Below are 21,470 nucleotides of genomic sequence, written 5' to 3'. Positions count from 1 at the left end.
GGTTACACAACTGATTAAAGATGCCCTGGTGATAATTGCTTCTTTGTGCATTATTTGTTAGATCAAAACTGTATTAATGACATATGCTGCTAATAAGTTCTTAAGTAATGTAAAATAAGCCTTTACTTCAGAATAGGGGCTGCAAAACTCTTTATTAATGACCTATATGCTTCTAATAAGCTCTTAATTAATGAAAATGAAACCTTCACTTCAGAATAGGTGCTGCAAAACTCTTTACTAGTGACCAACATCCTCCTAATAAGCCCTTTATTGGAATCAAATTCCAACTCTGGGATAGAGTGCTATCCATGCATGGTGCACTTTGTTTTGTTGCTTTATTACCAAGGTATTAATCATATACAAGCAGCTAGTAGGACCTGATATGGCCAAGAACAGTCTTCACTTCAGTATAAGACATGCAAATCCTTTATTAATGTCCAGTAACCTGTTAGTAAGGCATGTTTGAGAATAAGCATAAGTACCTAACAAACCCTTATTAGGAGGCTATACATGATGTATTATGTGATAATTAGTCACAAATAAGTACATAATAAATGCCTAATATGTTGTGCTAAAAATAAAGTGTTACCCAAACATGTAATATGCTAATAAGCACTTTTGTCAATAGTTTCCCTCACCCCGACCTCACCCCTACCCTAATTGTATTTGTTTTATTGCAGACTGCAGAAAAAAGATGTTGGCTGAACTTGGCAGCAGCAGTGTGGTGTAGTGGTTAGGGCTCTGGACTCTTGACCGGAGGGTCGTGGGTTCAATCCCTGGTGGGGGACACTGCTGCTGTACCCTTGAGCAAGGTATTTTACCTAGATTGCTCCAGTAAAAACCCAACTGTATAAATGGGTAATTGTATGTAAAAATAATGTGATATCTTGTAACAATTGTAAGTCGCCCTGGATAAGGGCATCTGCTAAGAAATAAATAATAATAATAATAACTTGAAGGCTATGAATATATTATATTGTTGAGGAAATATCGACGGTTAGTGAATTCATTAATAAACAGCAATCATACAAAAACAATTACACATAGAGCTGATCTTTTGTGCAATGTCCAGACTGGATTGTGAACTGCAGATGGAACCGGATGCAGTCCCAGTTTGATATTGGGAACGAGATGAGATTGAGTTTCACACACTGGTTTCATGGTGCATTGGAAACGTGGCTTAGCGGTTGGCTTTGATAAAAAAATGAATGCAGTGCTGTATGTTTCTTCCCAGAGCTATGGCAACATTTCATCAAACTTTTCATCTATAGGCCAATCTCTGAACACATCACAGAACTGGCAACAGTGGAATGCTGTAATCCCCGTCTACCACACATGCAGCCCACCTTTCGAACGTTCGGCTGTATTTTGAATCTAACTTCTTGGTTAAGATAGTATAGTGGAATATCATACTTTTGCTGGACTTCTTATGGCATTGTGCAGTACATAGGGTATGCTTAACCAAACAAATTGAGATACATCTAAAAGAACAAAAATTATATCATACAAACCCAAATGTAGCCACAGTGGTTGGCTGCAATATAAAACATGTATATATATATATATATATATATATATATATATATATATATATATATATATATATATATATATATTTTAAACTAACTTTTCAATATAAACACTTCATGGACTTTCTGGGATAGCGCATTTTCTATTGAAAATACAGTGCCACTGCGATACTGTTGGCACAGTTTGCATGCGCACTGCAAATCTCTTCCAAATCATCCTTTAAAACTCACCCGGTGAGCTTTTTCTCAGCGGCTCTCATAGTCCCTATCTCTGGAGCCTGCTGGTCACATGCTGACATCTGTGCAAGAACGCTTGCTGTGGCCGATATCGCAGCACATACACAGTTTGCACTGGTACCAAATGTTAGCTCTTTACTACATGCTGTAATTAATATAACCAAATCACTTCGAACATTAAGAAGTACATGGAGGTAGCTTGAAATGACGTTTTAATAATTGTGTTCTCACTACCACTACCCTTTATCTGACTGAAGTGTGCGAATGCCGTTTCTTCAGCTCGTTTAAATTAAAATGGTCATTTCCATCCCATCGGTCTTATTGGAGAGGAGCCTGAATGGAGGTTGGCTACACTTGGGGCTGCATACTGAATAGGGAGAAAACCCCTGGCCTAACCTATGGGATCATGACATGGACTGAATGAAAAGGAGTATTAAGTAGCAATATTATGTATTTGTGAAGTTTTAAAAAACTATAATATATGTTATAGAAAACTCTGAATGTTTTTTTGTACAAAACTGTAAAAGAACTGTAATAGAGCACCTTGACAGTTTCTCACTGTCCAGCTGCATGTCACTTCTGCTGTAATTTGACATCTTTATTACTGATGAAAACTATCTCATAATAACGCAATAATTATTGCAAAATAATGCAATAATGAATGCAAAATAACGCAGTATTATCTCGCAATAATTTTGTTTTTTGTGGTGCTAATGTTCTGCCGTAGTTTTGACCCTCTGTTGGCCATGATGGAGAAGCAATTTGGAAAGGGTTTTATTTTTTCTGGGAGCATCAGAAAGTACATGCAAGTGAATGGATTTACCTTGTACTGATTAAATACAAAGTTGTTTGCATTTTTTGTTTAGAAACACACCATCTTTTTAAAAAAAAACAACTACAAAAAGATATACATTTCCATACATCGTTCGAAAGCTTGTTCACAAAATTAAAGAAAATAACAGAGCAATTACATTCTTCACTAAGAAACATGTAAAAATAACAAAAAAAACAGTTCACAGTTTAAGACTTTTTGCAGAAACTCTTCTATCATATACATTGGAATTGTGTTAATTGAACTATTATAAAAAATCTTTATTTTCCATCATCTACATTACTCCAGTACAAATATACAACTTATATATTGTATAAGAACTTTGAAGAGGACTGCCATGGCAGGGTCCCACATGAATGGCATGCTGGCTGTATCTAATCCACTTCACAGGCGCGTCTCCTTCCCTGTATAACAGTCCGCTGTCCTTATCAAATGCTCGCTATTAAAAGAGTTTGACTCGTCCTTCCTCAGCGGGTGCACCTCTGCTGTGCCGTTAGCTAAGTCGCTTTTCTCTTTGTGTTTGTACTGCCTTTTCAAGAGAACGAGAACGGCGAAACAGAAGAAGTATGACACTGTCCGTAACCCCAACGTCAATCCCAAGTAAACAATTCTGCAAAGATAACAAGAATACACAAGGGGTTACTCAGATAAATGAATTCCAAGTGGGAGCTGTACCAACCGCAAACTGCAATCCCATTTTATCAGTAAAAAAATTAAATTGGACAGCGAAAGGCCCAATTCGGTTAACTCTTAGCTTGGATAAAAGGGTGAAAAAAGCAAATTCATTAAATAAACAGTGCACATGGGACCATTTTTTCATTTATTTGGATTCAAATAATTTTTAAACAAGCATATCAGTGACATTCACACCCACCACAGCTGTCAATCAAAATGAGACCTTCCAGTGACATATTGTAACGTTTAGACTTCAAATACCTGTCCTTGTGACAAATGGACAAGTGGGTCTCAAATGAAATAGTGCTGAAAAGAAACACTGCAACACTTTTTTACAAGAAATCCCTATGGGGAGGGGCTAACCCTTCCAATTCATCCAAACTGAACACCACACTACTGCTGAGCTCACACACTGATGAAGGCATTCGCCAAAGCAGTTGTCTACTTGACTTAGTTTCTTCTATTTTGAACTCAGTTGAAGTGTTACCTGTAAGCACTGGTGTCGTATATCCTGCATGCTCCCCGCCCGCCACATCTATTGTTTCCCCATTTCAAGCAGGTGGTGTCTATGAGGGCTCCAAAATACATAGGAGCTGGGATTCCTGCTGTATAAAAAAAAAGACAAACAATAAGTCAACTCTCAAAAGTGACATGTTTTAGTTTAGATAACTAAAGGGTGCACCAAGAGTACAAGGAAATAACAAGCCTTCCCAGTGAACAAAGCTAATATATCATGGTAAACAAATATAAATAATAACCACGTTATTAATAATTTAACAATAACAACAATGAAATATAACAAGACTTGAACTAATGTAGAGTGCTCACTGTTTGTCCCTCAGGCTGTGACAGGCGGCTGTGTACTGGGCTGCCAGTTGGACACAGAGGATTGGGAGTTTTTGAGAGTCTGGCAGGTCTGGGAATGTTTTGCAGAGATTTTTTTATTTGTGGGATGATTGGATTGAGGATGTCGCCACCCTTGTAGAGGGTGGTGATGAGCCCCTGTGCCCACTACACAGGGAATTACCCGGAGAGCAGGACCAGGTTAAACAGCCTCAGCATAGTGGCCTGGAGGTGAGGGGCGCTGTGTTTCAACATCTCAGTGAGGATCTGATCAGGGCAACTGGCTTTCCTGGGCTTCAATTTGGAAATATTTTCTCTGATCTCCTTAATGGTAACAGGGGTGCCTAGGGGAGGTTGGTAATCTTTAATTATTGCCCCCAGGGAGTTCAGTTTATTCTGAATTTCTTTTTGTTGTGGTGCCTGGGCTTCAGTTTGGATTCCTTTATACAGGTGCTAGAAATGTTCTGTCCAGATTTGTCCGTTTTGGATTGCTGTGGGGTGTGTCTTTTTGTTGGGTTTAGTTTGTTCCAGGTTTGCCAAAAAGAGTTGTGATCTATGGCCTCTTGGATCTGGGTCAGTGTGTGTTGCATGTAGCAGGTGTGTTTGTGCCTGAGAGTGGCTTTGTATTCTCGCAGTGTGTGGTTAGGGTTAGGGTTAGGGAGCGGGTGTGTTTGTGTCTGAGAGTGGCTTTGTATTCTCGCAGTGTGTGGTTAGGGTTAGGGTTAGGGAGCGGGTGTGTTTGTGTCTGAGTGGCTTTGTATTCTCGCAGTGTGTGGTTAGGGTTAGGGTTAGGGAGCGGGTGTGTTTGTGTCTGAGAGTGGCTTTGTATTCTCGCAGTGTGTGGTGGTAGGAGTCTCGCAGGTCTGCTCTGAGGGGCTGTCTGTGTTTCAGGTTGGCCTGTTTTCTTACATTGTGTCTTAATTTTGCACATTCTCTGTCAAACCATCTCTTATATCTTTTTGGGTCTGATTGTAGTTTTTGTTCAGGAAAGCACTTCTCATTTCTATAATTTCTGGGGAGTTTAGTGTTTGCTGGTAGTGTTCTGTGCTCTCCTGATTCCATTTGTACTGTGGAGGGAGTGGGAGGAGGTTTGTAGGGGGTTACTGTGGGTAGGTTTGGGGGTTTTCTTTAGGTAGAGGACAATTTGGCAGTGGTCTGATACGTAAGATTGTGTTCTGACTGTCAGTGCATTGATACCAATCATGTCTAGATCTGTTATTGTGTAGTCTATGGCACTGCTGCCCAATGGGGAGTTAAACGTGAATCTGCCTAGAGGGTCGCCTCTCACTCTCCCGTTCACTATGTACAGGCCTAGGCTTTTACACAGCTCTAGTAGTTTCTTGCCAGTATCGTAGCTACTTCTGTGTTTTAGTTGTGTTTTGAAACAGGGTATGTTATCTCCAAATATGTGTCTGTTTCCCTCTGTGGGAATAAAGTCTAGTTCTCTACCTGTCCGGGCATTGAAATCCCCAAACAGAAGGGTCTTGCCCTGTGTCTGGAAGTGGGCTGTTTCATGCTGGAGGGTGGAGAGGTATTGTGGGTCCCAGTTGGGCGAGTGGGAGGGGGGGGGGGGGGCAGGTACAGAGCACAGAGGAACAGGTCAGTGTGCAGCTGCCCTGATATTCTCACCCACAGGTGTGAGGGGCCTTTCTTCACAGGGGTGGTGTGCTGGGCCAGGTCTCTCTCTAAAATAACTCACCAAGTGTTCTTGTGGCCAATGTGTGAAAACCCAAAGCCAAGGATTTTAATTCAGGCTTAATGCACCTAAAAAACATCAAACGCAGTATTAGCTGTTCGCTTTTAATAACACAGTGAAATTACAATACAGAAGAAACACTGTGGGCTTCAGTGCACAGCTCTCCACAGAATAATTAGTGAGCCCCACACAGATCTCACACATCAGGATATTAGAACTAAAGAACATAAGAGAGTTTACAAACGAGAGGAGGCCATTCAGCCCATCTTGCTCGTTTTGTTGTTAGTAGCTTATTGATCCCAGAATCTCATCAAGCAGCTTCTTGAAGGATACCAGGGTGTCAGCTTCAACAACATTACTGGGGAGTTGGTTCCAGACCCTCACAATTCTCTGTGTAAAAAAGTGCCTCCTATTTTCTGTTCTAAATGCCCCTTTACACGGATAAGAAAATAAGGGTAAAATGTAGATATAAAGTACAGCTGGTTTTGATTTATAAATCACACACGGTGGGTTTTTTGGTGCTTCCATCTAGAATCGTACCAATAAAAAAAATGCCACACAATCGCATGTTACTGTACTGCAGATCCGATCAACCACAAGACACCTATGGAATTCAGAAGAGCGCTGTACAGTATGGTGGAAATTCACAAATCTGTACATTAACAGGAATTTTGTAGTTTATTTAAAGATTCGTAAAATTCTATGTTTTTCTTTTTCTCAGTTCAGAAAAAATAGTACTATTGACACAGGCTTTGTTACTGTCTAAAAAAAAACAATTGCAATTTGTGGTCATTCTCACAAGGTGGCAGCACTGACCTTTTCACACTATTAGAGCAGACATTTGCTCTATTTCCATTACATAATGGCGTACACCGCCACACTGACCCAAATGCAATGTTCAGCTCAAGATAATGCTTAAGCTCTCTTTTATTACTGCACTTCATTTTTTTTTTTTATTTTACTTGAAACTTGTAAAGCGCTTTCACAATGTTTCCTTAAAAGGTACACTACAGTACAACAACTTAAAACAAGTGATGCTTTTATTGTTTTCTTAACTTTCACTTATATTTAGTTATGCTTAATCGTTTTTAGTTTAATTTGACAATTAAAAAAAAAAAAAAGATTTCACTTTGAGCACTGACCCTTATTGAGAAGATATCTTTTTAAAAATGATTTCACTTTGAGCGCTGACCCTTATTGAGAAGATATCTTTTTAAAAATGATTTCACTTTGAGCGCTGACCCTTATTGAGAAGATATCTTTTTAAAAGTGATTTCACTTTGAGCGCTGACCCTTATTGAGAAGATATCTTTTTAAAAATGATTTCACTTTGAGCACTGACCCTTATTGAGAAGATATCTTTTTAAAAGTGATTTCACTTTGAGCGCTGACCCTTATTGAGAAGATATCTTTTTAAAAGTGATTTCACTTTGAGCGCTGACCCTTATTGAGAAGATATCTTTTTAAAAATGATTTCACTTTGAGCGCTGACCCTTATTGAGAAGATATCTTTTTAAAAATGATTTCACTTTGAGCGCTGACCCTTATTGAGAAGATATCTTTTTAAAAATGATTTCACTTTGAGCGCTGACCCTTATTGAGAAGAAATCTTTTTCTCAAACAAAACAAGGATCGGCTGTGATTAACCTGGCTATCATACTGTGTATCACCCAAAACTATACAGCACTCAATAGCATGGTACTATTGAACATTTTACTGCATAAAGCTGAGGGAACACGAAGCCCCTTTGTGGCTGGAAACTTGCTTTCAGGAGCCTGGGTTTCAGGTCACTGCATGGCACACCAGGGAAGACTTGCTGTTTGACACAGTTGCAAAGTTAGGCAAAGTTGCCTCAAACTAGGTCTCCTGGTCTCCTGGAATCAGGTTTCTAAAAAAGTGGCTTTGTGTTCCCTCAGCTTAGAAATCCCATTTAAATGTACGCAGGGTCTGGGGAGGTTGTAGTTAAGTATCAATTTGATTACCGCATGAGTAAGATGTATCCAGGCGTGCCCCCCAAAGAAATGACAAAAGAGCTGAGGACAGACAGAGCCAGGAAATAAGGGAACACTCTGTCACAATCCTCTCTCTGCTGGCAGTGTCCCAGGACAGCTGAATCATTCCCCAGGGAGGAGCCGGGCTCTGCCACACACCTGCAGTCATCAAACACCTGAGAAAAAAACAAGAGGAAGCACTTCAAGAAAAGAAAAAAAACTATAAACTAGGTGTTCAATCTTTGATGTCCTTATCTAGAATCACAGAATCACGTTAGCAATAAAAGATATAGAAACAACTGCATAAATCTCACCTGTTCTGCACTTCTGATTGTTATAGATATATATATATATATATATATATAGATCTATAAATATATATATAGAGAGACAGAGAGATAGATAGATAGATAGATAGATAGATAGATAGATAGATAAATAAACAGTATATATAGGATTCAAATGTGCAGTTCTCACAAGTGCACATTTGAGACCCATGAAGCCAATCAATAGAAGTGTAATTAAGTTGTTAGCTACCACATCTTTAACCTCATAACAGCTTTCACCAGCAGTCACAGAGTGGTTAATGTGAAATTGTATTGTACTGTATTTACTGCAAAATGCTCTTACTGTGTTTTTCCCAGATCCACTCAATGTTTTGCATCCAGCCAGGCAAGGAGAGATATAGGTGATTCCATTGTCCCCACAAACTGGATCCCACTGCTTCACTGAACAAATGCAACCAGAGTTGCAGTCTGCAAGCAAGGCGTTCTCATGGAAAGAGGCCTGTTTGATCCTGGAAAAGACAACATCGATAATATGCAAACCAGACAAAACCAGCAGTAATTGTAACAAAACGTTAAAGAATATAGAATATTACTTCAATAACGTAAGCCCCACTGATCTCTCAGGAACTTTAAACACTCAGTCAAGGTACACAGTAGTGCTAAAAGGAACCCTAGGGGACATTTATCTACAATTGAGATTGTTATTTATTGGCAGAACAATAGTTCACTGTTTATAGTTCTGCAGTTTGCATGTTGTCCACTAAATCTAAAGCACACACAGATTAGCTGAAGGGTGTGAAGCGTATTAAGCGCTCTTATTTGGCTTTCGTAGTAATACTTTGCACGTAGAATACTATTGCTCTGAAAAGACTAGGGAGGGAAGTACGTGCATATGACTGTACATAGCAACAGAACACGTGCACACGACTGTACCTAGCAAAGGAACACGTGCATACGCCAGGACCTAGGAACAGAACACATGCATTGAGAAAACTTTTCACCAAAGCATTTAAATACAACTGCATTCTTGTGCTCTGCATGAGGCTCCTAATGAGGCTCGCAAAATAAAAGACACAGGGCCATATTTTCCTCCATTCTTTAATTAACTCCTATTTTTTGAAAGGAGAAAACAAATCCTCTTAAAAATAAGAAACTAACACCTTGAGAGTGCTTAAAGAAATCAGATCTTATTACTTAGTTGTCAGTTCTAGTTTTGTAAAATGAACAGGGTGTTTTACCTCTTTCAAAACATTGGAGTTAATTAAAGAGTAAACGCTTTGAAAGTTTGTCCCTTGGTGATCTGTTTAACTCACCAAGGGACATACTTTAATTAGTTATTGCATCATTGGGCGGGAGCATAAGATGATACAATACAGTACAATAAAAATGATTTAGTACCCTTTATGCCATGGCATCCCAGAGCGCTGTACAAAGTTAAAAACAAAACAAGAGAGCTCATGTGTACAATACACTCCAGCTACAACCAATTTTATAAAAGCACATTAAAAACAGTATGTTTTCAATTTAGACTTCATTGTTTCAACCTCCCAAATGTCAACCGGAATAGAGCTCCACAAACGACAAACGACAAAAGTCGTTGGTTTAAGATGTTTATCTGGAACAACTAAAAAGTTGAGTACAATTAATTTTGAATGTACAATTAGTTTTAATTGTATGAAATAAACGTACCCTTGGTAGGAGACAGTTAACCCAGCCACTGTGGCATTCTCACAGCCCATTGCGAAGAAGAAAAGAGACAAGACGTAGCCAAGCAAAGACGTCCCGAGTACAAACTTTGCAGCTCCCATCACACTCAGTTTGAATTTCTTCATCAGAAGCCCACCGGAGAATATCCCCAGTGCTACAGCAGGGATATTAATGACACCTAAAAATAGGAGCGTTGGAATTAAAGAGGAGATAAAGGAAGCCTTTACACTGAAACATGTCACACTATCACAATGTTGGTCTGTTAAGAGTACTGCAAAACTATTTACAGAACTAATTATCCAAACTACTGCAGAGTTTGTTTGGCTTGTCAGTTTCTCCAGTACCCTGTGCTGTGGAAATAAAAAAAAGCATTCTGTGCTGGTGGCAAATATATTGCACAGTGGTCCTGATAAAACAGTGGACTGTGCTAATATCCCTTATAAAAGTTAAGGATAGGATTAGGATTATATTATGCAAATAACATTGACACATTAAGTACATTATATGGAAGTAATTATGTGTAAGTACACATGTATTTACTAAGTAACTACTATGTAAATCCAGCTAGGAATCAAACAGTCAAACACTGTAGATCTAGTTTAATAAATTCACTTTTAAACCGGTCTGTGTAAATGGACGTTTAGCGTTTAATCTGTTGTACACATTTTCAAAGCAGATGTGATTTAGTATTTATTGTCAACTTTATATTTAACTTTTGTATTTATTTTAAATTTGACAGTGATTTTCACACCGGTATTCAGTTACAGGGATTTAAAATGCATCATGATATAATTAATGACAGAGCTTTTTTCTTACAAATTGATAACCAATGGAAGATGCTCACAAAACAGTACATCACAGTACAATACTAAACCGTTTAGGATTTTTATTTCCGTCTACCTTACTGTGGCAAAGTGCCCCGCCCCTGTGTGCATTTGTGTGTTCTGTGTTGTATATGCGTGTGTGTGTTAATGTTGGTGTATAGATTGGTACACGGGATATAAACGGGTCTGTGTTTCACGTGTATTTAAAAAGTGTATATTTGTATTTAGGCACGGGATTGCACATCACGCACGTGCATTTAAAATATAATATGTGAACACGGGGTTTCACGTAATTAATTCACGTGCTGGGATTCAAGTGAATAATTAATTAGTAATTGAATCCCAGCACAACAGTATATATAGATGCACATTTTCACTCAGTGGTTGTTGGGTGTTCGGAAGAGGAGAACGGGTGAGAGAGAGAGGAGTAAAAGTAAAGTGAAGAAAGAGCGTAAATATAAGTGTTTGTTCTCACCGTGTTTGTTTGTCTCCGTGCACCGTTTGTTTAGTGTTAGTCCGTTTTTGTATGTCTGTTTATTTTGGCGCAAGTGCCGTGTCCTGTTTTGTGCTGTTTACAACCGTTTTATTTGTTAAATAAACGCTGAGTGCAGCCATTGCACTCAGCTCATCAACCACTGTCTTTGTTTTGAATTCCTGTCTGGTCTGACGCCACCCACTCTGGCCGTCTTTGTGACACTTACATATAGCAGTATAAAACTAAACAGCCTAAGCCTTCTCCTTTACACTTTAAAATAGGAGCCTTTGGTTTCAGAACTACAGTATAAACACAGCCAATAGCATACAATGAAGAAACACACGTACCAATCAGAAAGTTGGCTTTTGAAGCCGATTGTCCATAATGCTGCTCAATGTATTTGGGCTTGTACGTTACCATGCCAATCAAGGAATTGAACTGTATTATTGTTACACACAGGTACAAGACGTAGACAGGGTTTACAAGCAGGCTTTTCAATGAGGGAACAAAATCTGAAAAAGACAGAAATGTTATTCACACCATGTACACTTTATACTGAAAAAGCTTGCTTTATGATGTTGAAAAAAAAATCCTGCCGATCAAAAACAAACTCACCTTTTGCTATTTCTGTGAAATTTGCTGGCTCTTCATTGCCATATTTCTTCTCTGTGGGCGATTCTTTGATAAACCGGGATTGTTCAGGGAAAGTTTTTGAATTTCGTCTCGTGTCTGGGATTGGCATTGACTTTGGAAGGAACCAGAACGGGATTGCGGATAAAAGTGTAATGAACCCAGCTATCAAATAGCCGAGCCACCATGCGCCGACCCAGCGGGCATCACCGGGGGCTATTGTGATGCTATCTGGAAACAAATACAACAGGGTTAACCACGGTCTTCACAAGTGAAACTCTCCTTGAAGAAAGCAGACCTGTGAGTATTACAGAGATAGGGAAACGGCAGACAGCAGTAAAACTCAATCATGCATCAGACAAGCAATCACTTGTGTGCAGAGAAGCTGATCTGATTTTTAAAAGGAAACTAAGCAATAACCTTAATCGGCCATTAGGTGGCGTGTTCTGTGCAAAAATCATATTCAAAGTTCATGATAAGATATGATTCATCGGTGTATACGTTCTTCCAAAGTTAGGATGTATGCATTCTGTTTTATCCAGAAGCAAAGCTGCATAAATATGTTATTTTTTTATTTTATTTTTTTCTTACCCATATCCACAAATCCAATGTCTACAAATATTCTGGCACACAGAGATCCAAGTAGAAATCCAAACACTGGCCCGATGATGGCTATGGTCTGGACACAGCCTGAAAGATACAACACTTGTAAGAGTAACGTTCGGCTTCCTATCCTCTTAGCAATTCAGCATCTGATATTCCATACATAAAAAATACCGATGTAGAAAGCTGCATCTTCTTCTCGAGCAAAATCATCGATGTAAGAGATGCCCAGCGGCTGCACCGGAGTCTCCCCAATCCCACGCAGCACATTGCCCAAGAAGACATAGATCCACATGGAGAAGCCCACCTCCTTCTCACAGCCTGTACCGAAAGAGGAGAAAGAGGAGAAACTGGAGAAAACGAATGGGGGGAAAAACAAGATCCATTCTGAAAAGGAAACTAAATTAAAGAAGTCAATTCAGCTGTTTTGGAGAACATATGATCCCTGGCCCTCTGATATTGGAAGTGAACAACTCTGGTGAGGAACTTCATTTTAAAATGATTCCCTTCCAGGCACATTGTATTTCCTACTCCTAACTCCTACTGCTTTTTAAAGGAGAAAATGCCATGTTCATTTTATATAAGTGACAGACAAACAACTAGATTTTGCTAAAGAAACCCTGCATTACGCTACTTACTTAGGTTTGTTCTCAGTAATGACTATGGCATGACCCATCTAATTCATACCCTATCCACACTACTTACTGTAAATACTGCACAATCGTCACATTTTGTAAAACATGTTAGTGAATGAACTGAATTAACTTAGCAAAGAACAAAGGATTAGGGTAGATGGGATTGGTCTTTATAATCTTAAAAGAGTTGACAAAGCTATCTCCAGCCAAAACTCAGCACAGGAAGCAGAGGGAACACACAGCTGGAAATGAAGTGGAGACACACTTAAGACACAGGGCTGGAGACTTTCTTAACACAGAGTGGTGAGGGTGTGGAACGAGTTACCTAGCCATGCTGTCGATGCTGAATCGCTGGAATCCTTTAAGGCCTGACCAGCTAGCTAATAGGAATGGGACAAGCATTAATGGGCTAAATGGCCTCCTCTTGTTCATCAATGTTTTCTCTTATGTTCTTCTGAATGGCAGTCACGTGGTTTCAATGAGTGGTGTTCATGCATTATTTAGGCAGTGTGCATAGGGTGTTAGTAAGGTCCCAAATGGATGCTACTGTACAATCACATGGTCTAATCACTCCTACCTGTGCTGGTTATTATTGACGGCTTGTCCATTGCACCAGGCACTGTCTGATCTGAGCTTGCTGGACATGGAGAAAGGTAACTGGTTGAGTTGGCGGAAGATCTAGTTGTCGTTTCAAACTTATAGCTGTGTACAAAACACCAATTTGCTGTTTAACAATGGAAGCAAAAAAAATAAAAACATCAGGCATCATTAAAGCCCTCTTCACACCGGACATGGCAAAGCGAGTGCATTTCCTTCGCTGGGGGAGTCAAACCAAATGCAACAATAATGAACTCCTGGTCCAAGTGAAAGCAAAAAAAAATAAAACAGATCACATTTAGAAATTCGCTCGCTCACTGAGCACCGCAGGTCCAGTGTGAGGAGGCATAAAGCATAACAATAATAAAATACAAAAAAATGTACTTACCGACCGATAAAGAAATGAGGCATTGCAATTAAAAACGTCCCTATCGACATAATAAGGCACCCGGCTCCGATCATTTTGGGTCTGTGGAGCTTTGCTCCGAAGTAGCTGACGAAAGCAATCACCAACAAATTACCTAACCGGAGAGAACGGCGATGAATCAATAGAATGAGTCTCCCGCAGAGGCATCAAACAGCAATGCAACTGGGTATGGGTCTGAAACAGCTGGTACACCAGAGTGTAACCAGTAACCTGTCCCCCTGGCAACACACATCTCTAGTGAATGTAAGAAATGCCACATAGAACAAACATGGCATGTCTTACATACTGGGGGACAGGTTAATGGTTACACCAGTTGAACTTAGAACAAAATAGACATGCTTGACATTCATTTTGAGGTCAAGGCACCAGAATGTAATGAATGAAACCAAAAATCCTATGCAAAGGGATTCTAAAGGAGAAGACTACATTAATGGAGATAAACTGTGATGTTTCAGAGCGGTATCTGTATTCGTGTCTGATTATATTCTGCACAGGAAGAGAACTAACAGTGTTGTGTCAGGTTAACGGGCTACAACTGAGTTAAAGTGTAAATAAAGGCTGGAACCAAAAGACTAGGCCGAGACTAAATGTTGGAGAATATGCCATTGGTGCTGATGCATCAACATGCTCCATTGTCTTGTTACTTTACAGTTTAAAGTTACTTTTTGTTACTTTAAGGAATAAACATTTCAGAAAAAAGTCCCACTGCCATAAAACAAGATGCAACACTGCTGGATAAATACAGCAGACATAAATGTAATAACAGTTGATAGACACACACACATTTAAACACTTACCAATCTCAAAGCTCCCATCAATAACTCCTATTAAATAACTGGGAATATCAAATCGCCTCTCCAGTTGAGTTATTGTGCTTTTCATGTAGCTTCCAGATAATGCCTTAGCAAAATAGGCAAAAGACAATGCCATGAGAAACATCTGGAACAAACAGGAGAGCGTTCTGTTAGTCCAGAGTTAGCAGCCCAGTTAAAGGTTTTGATTCATAATATACCACACATCTCAGTCTTGCAACACTTTGTAAAGAATATGTGAATCAGGACTGGTAATTGAGAACATGGGAATGACTGAAACATCATATCAAAGCACCTGGGGCCTCCATTAGTTACGCTTTTAATTGGGAGGCCATATGAGGCTATATCAGGTCAAAGCATGTCATTGGCTTTGGGGTTTCGTTGCTTAAACAAATCAGAGCTCATTCTGTGCTCGTCAGCTACAGATATTGATCCCTAGAAGATCTCAGTAACTGCTCTGGGCAAGTTTGTTTCGCACGCTGTGTAGGTCATAGCAGACTTGCCGTAGTTACTCAGACTGAAGCTAAGAAGCAGTGAATAAGGGATAGGATGTTTGTACACTTGTGGTTCTGAAAGTGCACACAGATGCCAAGCTCAGAATAAGTAACAAACTATACTGACAGATACATTCCCACCGTGCTGTATGAGCAAGAGAAACCGCAGAAATAGTTAAGCGTATAACTTTATCCTCCAGCTGAGTTTCACTGAAAGTGACCTCTTTAATGTCTGCTAAAGAACAGCTAATTTGATCTGATAAGCCCTGACCTAGTTGGGTGCAGTGAAAAAACTAAAGATACTACACAGTGTTATTCTTGAGAGTATTTTGCAGGGCTTAGTGACAGTTACATAGATTAACTGAAGGACTGCAAGCTAACAGTTTTAGCTGACACCAGGGGAGCAGAATGTCCAAAATTATACATTTATAATTAACAAAAGATCGTCTGTGCTTTTACTGGGCGAGCCTCAGGGACCCCCTTAATGATATTCTTTAAGGTCTCACTGAGTGCTCACTGATGCACGTCTTCCTCTTGTGTGTTTAATGATATTCTTTAAGGTCTTACTGAGTGCTCACTGATGCACGTCTTCCTCTTGTGTGTTTAATGATATTCTTTAAGGTCTCACCGAGTGCTCACTGATGCACGTCTTCCTCTTGTGTGTTTAATGATATTCTTTAAGGTCTTACTGAGTGCTCACTGATGCATGTTTTCCTCTTGTGTGTTTAATGATATTCTTTAAGGTCTCACTGAGTGCTCACTGATGCATGTCTTCCTCTTGGGTATTTAAACTCTGACACCTTATCAGACTTTCACCAAATGATAATTGATCATGAGTACAGAAACTAAAGTAAACTAAACCAGCCCTATTTGCTGACATGCCTCCCTTCAAGAAACAGGCAGGCAATTAGGCAAGAGTGGTCAAGGAAAGACTATCGCGAGAACAGTCAGTGTACTTTGATGTGTGGATGTGGATGTTTTGACGTGTGGATGTGGATGTTTTGATCAGAAATGGAACACATTCCACTTTTCCATTGAAGGACATTGTACTGTTCATTGTGGTCCATAACTACATTTGAGAACATAAAAAATAAAAATAATGAGATAACATTTTAATTAACTGAATTATTTTATTCATTGAATTTTTACAATGCATTGCCAAGATATTCACTGTGGCACCATTCCTAGTGGTCACCACTCTGCTGAAACACATTCCTTCTGTGTTACGGGGGAGGGTTCATCTGATAATCTAATAAGCAACGTCAGCACAGATACCTTATGCCATGCCAAGACGGGAGGCTGATAGAGTAAGATCAATACCATACCGAATGGCCTGGAATCTACTGTCCTATTTACGTCACAGGGTATTTAAAGCTTAATTGAGTTTGGTTTATTTCAAGCCCTGCGCTCGGACACAGGAAGCCTTTCAGGGCTGTTTCTCTCCAACCCAAGCAGCCTGATAACCTGTAACTTAGCAACCGGAAATCAACTGGGTTTGTTTTTTTTTTTGTTTAAAGTTTTTTTTTTATTATTTTTTTTTTTACATTATTTAAATGTTTACTTTTACTTAACCAGTAAAACAAAATCTCAAAAGGACACATTTCCCCAAAGGCCCCTGCATATGGCACCAGTACAAGGTTACACAACAAAAGCAAGCATTCCGGAAGAAAGCCGAAGGGCACAAAGCGGTTCTCTTTCTCTTTTCATAGGTGAGAAGTTTGGTAAAAAGAGTGAAAGAGGGACTCGCTAAGGTTCAAGTAGAATAGTACACTCCCCTACATTTGCATGTTCTGTTTCATTGAAGGAGGTAATCTTACCATGTAATAACCCCGACAGGCACACAGACTTATACCAGGGTCCAGCCTGTCCGAACGCAGGAGCGCCCATAGCTGAAGATATCATAGAGTGAATCTAAAGCGTGGTAAATCTACAGTACCATACATCAGCATGGTAAGTGACATCAATACAATACCACATTAATGCCATGGCATTGGGTTATTATTATTATTATTATTATTATTATTATTATTATTATTATTATTATTATTATTATTATTATTGTTGTAGCATTTCTTACATCCACAAGGGCCAGAGTGTTACAGGAAGGCAGTTTAATGGTGAGTTTTAAAGAAAGTTAGAAGAGAAAGTCTTAAGTGAGAAGGGTGCCGTCAGATTTTGCCAGAGGAGTTTCCATAACACTGAACATATAAAGCTGCCAGTAGCAGCAGCAGGTACGGTGGCAGCAGATTTGCACACAGTTCCTCACAGAATGCTCAATAAGAAGAAGAACACATTACCTAAGATAACGCTGATATTTCACAGCCATACCAAGTGGCTCTTTTACTCAGTTAAGATTTTTATGAAAAAAAAAAAAGTTTAACATTCATGAAAGTGCTCTGGACTGGCTGTAAGAAGCCAAAGTCATCATGAGTTTAGGGCTCTTTTTTCTGCTTTGTTCACAGTCAAATTCAAATTTAAAATTCAAGTGTATTTATTTATATAACCAGGACAGAACTCATGAGGTATACATCTTGTTTTCAAATGGGGTCCTGGCAAGAGATGAGCAGCAAGAAATAGCATGAGTGCCCCAATGTTACAGTGCCACGTTCTACACGTGCAGAAAGGGCGGCGCTACGAAATCATTCCGCACGGGCGTGAAAACAGGACACACACACACAGGTACCTTAAGGGTGGCAAAGCAGGACTGCCTCCCGTTTGACTGGCCACTCCTCGGGAGCGGTTTCTCTTTGGGGGGCGGGTGAATCTTCCAAGGAATAATACCATGCTCCTTCTGAGAACTTTCCATAATAAAATGTCTCGGCATTGATGCACACAATCCTGAAACAAAACAAAACACAAACACACACACACACACACACACACACAAACACAAAAAACATCAATAGAATCTTAATGTTATTAGTTCAGACGAGTGGAAATCTAGATACGAAGATCATTCTGGTAAGGCTTTTAATTTACAGTTAAGTAGAGAGCCAAAGCCTGTGTGGAAAATAACCACACAGAGATTTTGTGTTGATCATAAAACTCTTTCTTTCTTTGAATATGAACTGAATAATTCATACGATTCAGCAGGCACTTGCACATGTATGCTTCTTATCTGTCAATTCATTGTATGTGCCTATCGAAAACATAAACATTGACAAAAGTTATAATATGCATTTACTTAACCCATTAAGAACCAAATTCATTTTTCTTTGAAAAAATTAGAACACAAACTGTATTTATGTCATTTGATACATTACATTTAGAGTTAACTTTTTTTAGACTTAACAGGCACATGGCAGTTAGAAATTATCCAAAAAAATGACAAAGTCGTCTGTCCTCAAATGAGGGCAATGGCAATTAATGGGTTAAAAGGGGTTCTAGCTATGTAGGTCTCACAAATGTAGTTCTGAACAAAAAAGGAAAAAGGTAGTGTCATTTCAAAATAATCTGTTTGGCAACCACTGTGAATACTATCACTAGGTGTGAGATAAGTGGAGCATGTGTTCAAATATAAATCACATTTAATCAGCAATCAAAGATCCTCTGGAGGACTCCAAGTGTAGCAATGCTGGCCATGTACTAGGAGACTTGGAGAAAAGAAAAAAAAAAGTTTGTTACAACGAGAAGGACTATCGCCAAACGTTCAACCTTTTTACGCCTCGTTTGTATCTGTTTTGACGCCAATCCAATCCCGCAATCATACGAACAGTAACACACATAATGCAAATACATACCCGGTAACGTAATTGCATTCATGGGTTCTCGCTTGCTTGTATAAGATAATGCCGCAGTGTTCTGCAGTTGTGCGTGTGCATGTGACCGAGGTCTGGATCACGATGCTCTGGATCGCGTGTGTGTGTGTCACAGAGTCTCACACATAGCATTTGTTTTCAACACAATTATTTAACATATTTGTGAATGGGGTCGGTTATTATATAGGCAAAGTTTTTTTTTTAAAGCACAAAACAGTTAAAATGAACTAATGTATGTGATTTTGTGTATTTGTTTAATAGGCTATACCAAGATTTTTTCATTTTAGAAACCCACATTAGAAAGGAAAATTCAAACCGTAGCAAAAATGGTAAAGCATAGGTAAGCACTGTAAAGAATAGGGAGGTATGGAAAAAGCATATTATTATTATTATTATTATTATTATTATTATTATTATTATTATTATTATTAATAATAATAATAATAATAATAATAATAATAATAATAATAATAATAATAATAATAAACAAGGCAAACCAGGGTAAACGATGGTAAATGTATATTATAACCATGGTAAAAACTACAAAAATACCGTAGTTAATTTTCATCAGGACCAGCTGTACCTGTAAGTGAAAGTTGCATCGACACTAATACAGACAGTAACATTCGAAAAGTTGATAAGCAAATGTTTACTTACCTGAAACTAACTTGTGAAAGAAATATTTTTGCTCTAATGTTTGCGTTCTTCAAACTTCAAGAAGCAAAGTGTCTTCAACACACGGGTCCCCCACTGACCGCTGTCCCGTGCATTTGATGAGCAAGCTAGTCACCTATGCTTACACTAACTGCGCAAAGACGGGGAGGGGATATACTGAAACAGAACAAAAGGTTGCACACTTGCAATTGACGTATCCTTGGTATTTCACAAAGGCTCCTGCTGCATTCGGTCCAGGGTTTTAAGGTTTAATTCACACATTTCTCATCTCTGACGTCAATGCCGGATACTTAAAGTTGGTGAAAAGCGTAGCAAAAAGTTCGGCTTTATGCAAGCCGCTGAAGAGTTGACGCAAACACGTGATAACGCTTTTATGAAAAAAGGCGATCATCTTTGGCAAATCGTCGCTGAACTCGATTTGTGGAGCAAAGCTGGAGACAGAAGTTTTGTCTGTAGACTTGGGAAGAGGAGAGATTCTGGCACGGTACAGCGCAGGATGCAGGTAAGCTGCTGGACAGAAGCAGCCGGCTTCTTCTTTTGAACCAGTCCCCACAAAAAACAACATTATGGGCTGTAGTGCGCCTTTCATGTATCAGCCTTTCATCAGAGGCAGCTGAAGTGTTAACAGTACAGCAATTGTATTTATATACATGCTACTCCATCTGCAAGGGAAGAGAGACAACACTAAAACCAACTGTCAGTCCAATCTTACTGCTTTGATTTCTCTCCTCACCTAGGAATGGCTGGTCAGAGGCTTTCTCCAATCACCTGTCATCTGTATAGAGAAATCTGTCACATCTCAATAGAATTTGCGTTGCCTTACCTGAAGCTGTAATTCTTTATACAGTAGACCACAATTGCCATAATTTCAGCAATGTTTTTGTGGGCCATGTATGTTACTGGCTGGGAAGCATGTCAGTCATTCAAGGAAGCAGCTGGTTGGTTAACAGGAGTTACGCCTAAGAAAGTGCCTGAAAAGAAAACTTGCAAATTTAGATTTCTTTCACCTACTCGAGTAGGCAATATTATTCACTGTATTGTTTTGGTAGTTACAGACACTTAATTGTGATGGTGATTACCCTCAGGCTGATTTGAGCCAGTTATTAAAAATGTTACTCAACTAAAACGCAACTAAACAAATTTGCCCTTAATTTTGTTTTGTGTATTTTATGTAGCAGATATGTTTTTTTTATTTTGTTAAAGCAGGGGTTCCAAAACTGGGGGGGGGGGCACGAGATGGGTTCAGGGGGCCACAGTGCATAAAAACATTTCCTCTCCCAAATGATGCTGACAAAGCAATGTTCCCCAGACTGGGGGATCCACTGATAAACTGGATGCCTGATGCTCTCAGTTCTGGGTGTCTTTAATGGTGATACACTGGATGCCTGATGCTCTCAGTTCTGGGTGTCTTTAATGGTGATACACTGGATGCCTGATGCTCTCAGTTCTGGGTGTCTTTAATGGTGATACACTGGATGCCTGATGCTCTCAGTTCTGAGTGTCTTTAATGGTGATACACTGGATGCCTGATGCTCTCAGTTCTGGGTGTCTTTAATGGTGATACACTGGATGCCTGATGCTCTCAGTTCTGAGTGTCTTTAATGGTGATACACTGGATGCCTGATGCTCTCAGTTCTGGGTGTCTTTAATGGTGATACACTGGATGCCTGATGCTCTCAGTTCTGGGTGTCTTTAATGGTGATACACTGGATGCCTGATGCTCTCAGTTCTGGGTGTCTTTAA

At 39.3% G+C, this 21,470-nt stretch overlaps 1 protein-coding gene across 1 annotated transcript; it reads right to left on the bottom strand.

Moving 5' to 3' along the window:
• Nucleotides 1-1,661: 1,661 nt before the first annotated feature.
• On the bottom strand, nucleotides 1,662-20,269 carry LOC117414680 (solute carrier organic anion transporter family member 1C1-like). Its single transcript, XM_034024445.3, has 15 exons — nucleotides 19,710-20,269; nucleotides 17,978-18,132; nucleotides 14,786-14,927; nucleotides 13,950-14,082; nucleotides 13,542-13,666; nucleotides 12,504-12,650; nucleotides 12,318-12,416; nucleotides 11,712-11,957; nucleotides 11,444-11,608; nucleotides 9,780-9,975; nucleotides 8,434-8,599; nucleotides 7,795-7,979; nucleotides 5,816-5,880; nucleotides 3,761-3,878; nucleotides 1,662-3,208 (listed from the first exon to the last, which is right to left on the bottom strand). The coding sequence occupies exons 2-15, from the start codon at nucleotides 18,116-18,118 to the stop codon at nucleotides 2,983-2,985; spliced, it is 2,154 nt and encodes a 717-aa protein (XP_033880336.3). The 5' UTR covers nucleotides 18,119-18,132; nucleotides 19,710-20,269; the 3' UTR covers nucleotides 1,662-2,982.
• Nucleotides 20,270-21,470: the final 1,201 nt, after the last annotated feature.

This window comes from Acipenser ruthenus, chromosome 7 (assembly GCF_902713425.1).
Source record: "Acipenser ruthenus chromosome 7, fAciRut3.2 maternal haplotype, whole genome shotgun sequence".
NCBI lineage: Eukaryota > Metazoa > Chordata > Actinopteri > Acipenseriformes > Acipenseridae > Acipenser > Acipenser ruthenus.
This window is presented reverse-complemented; position numbering and strand designations above follow the sequence as displayed.

Excerpts from the sequence above, each read along its gene's own strand:
- LOC117414680 (XM_034024445.3), bottom strand. The coding sequence starts at position 18,118 with ATGCCGAGACATTTTATTATGGAAAGTTCTCAGAAGGAGCATGGTATT. Across the intron at positions 11,609-11,711 it reads TTTCACAGAAATAGCAAAAG|ATTTTGTTCCCTCATTGAAA; the intron begins GTGAGTTTGTTT and ends TGTCTTTTTCAG. Across the intron at positions 3,209-3,760 it reads TACGACACCAGTGCTTACAG|AATTGTTTACTTGGGATTGA; the intron begins GTAACACTTCAA and ends TTATCTTTGCAG.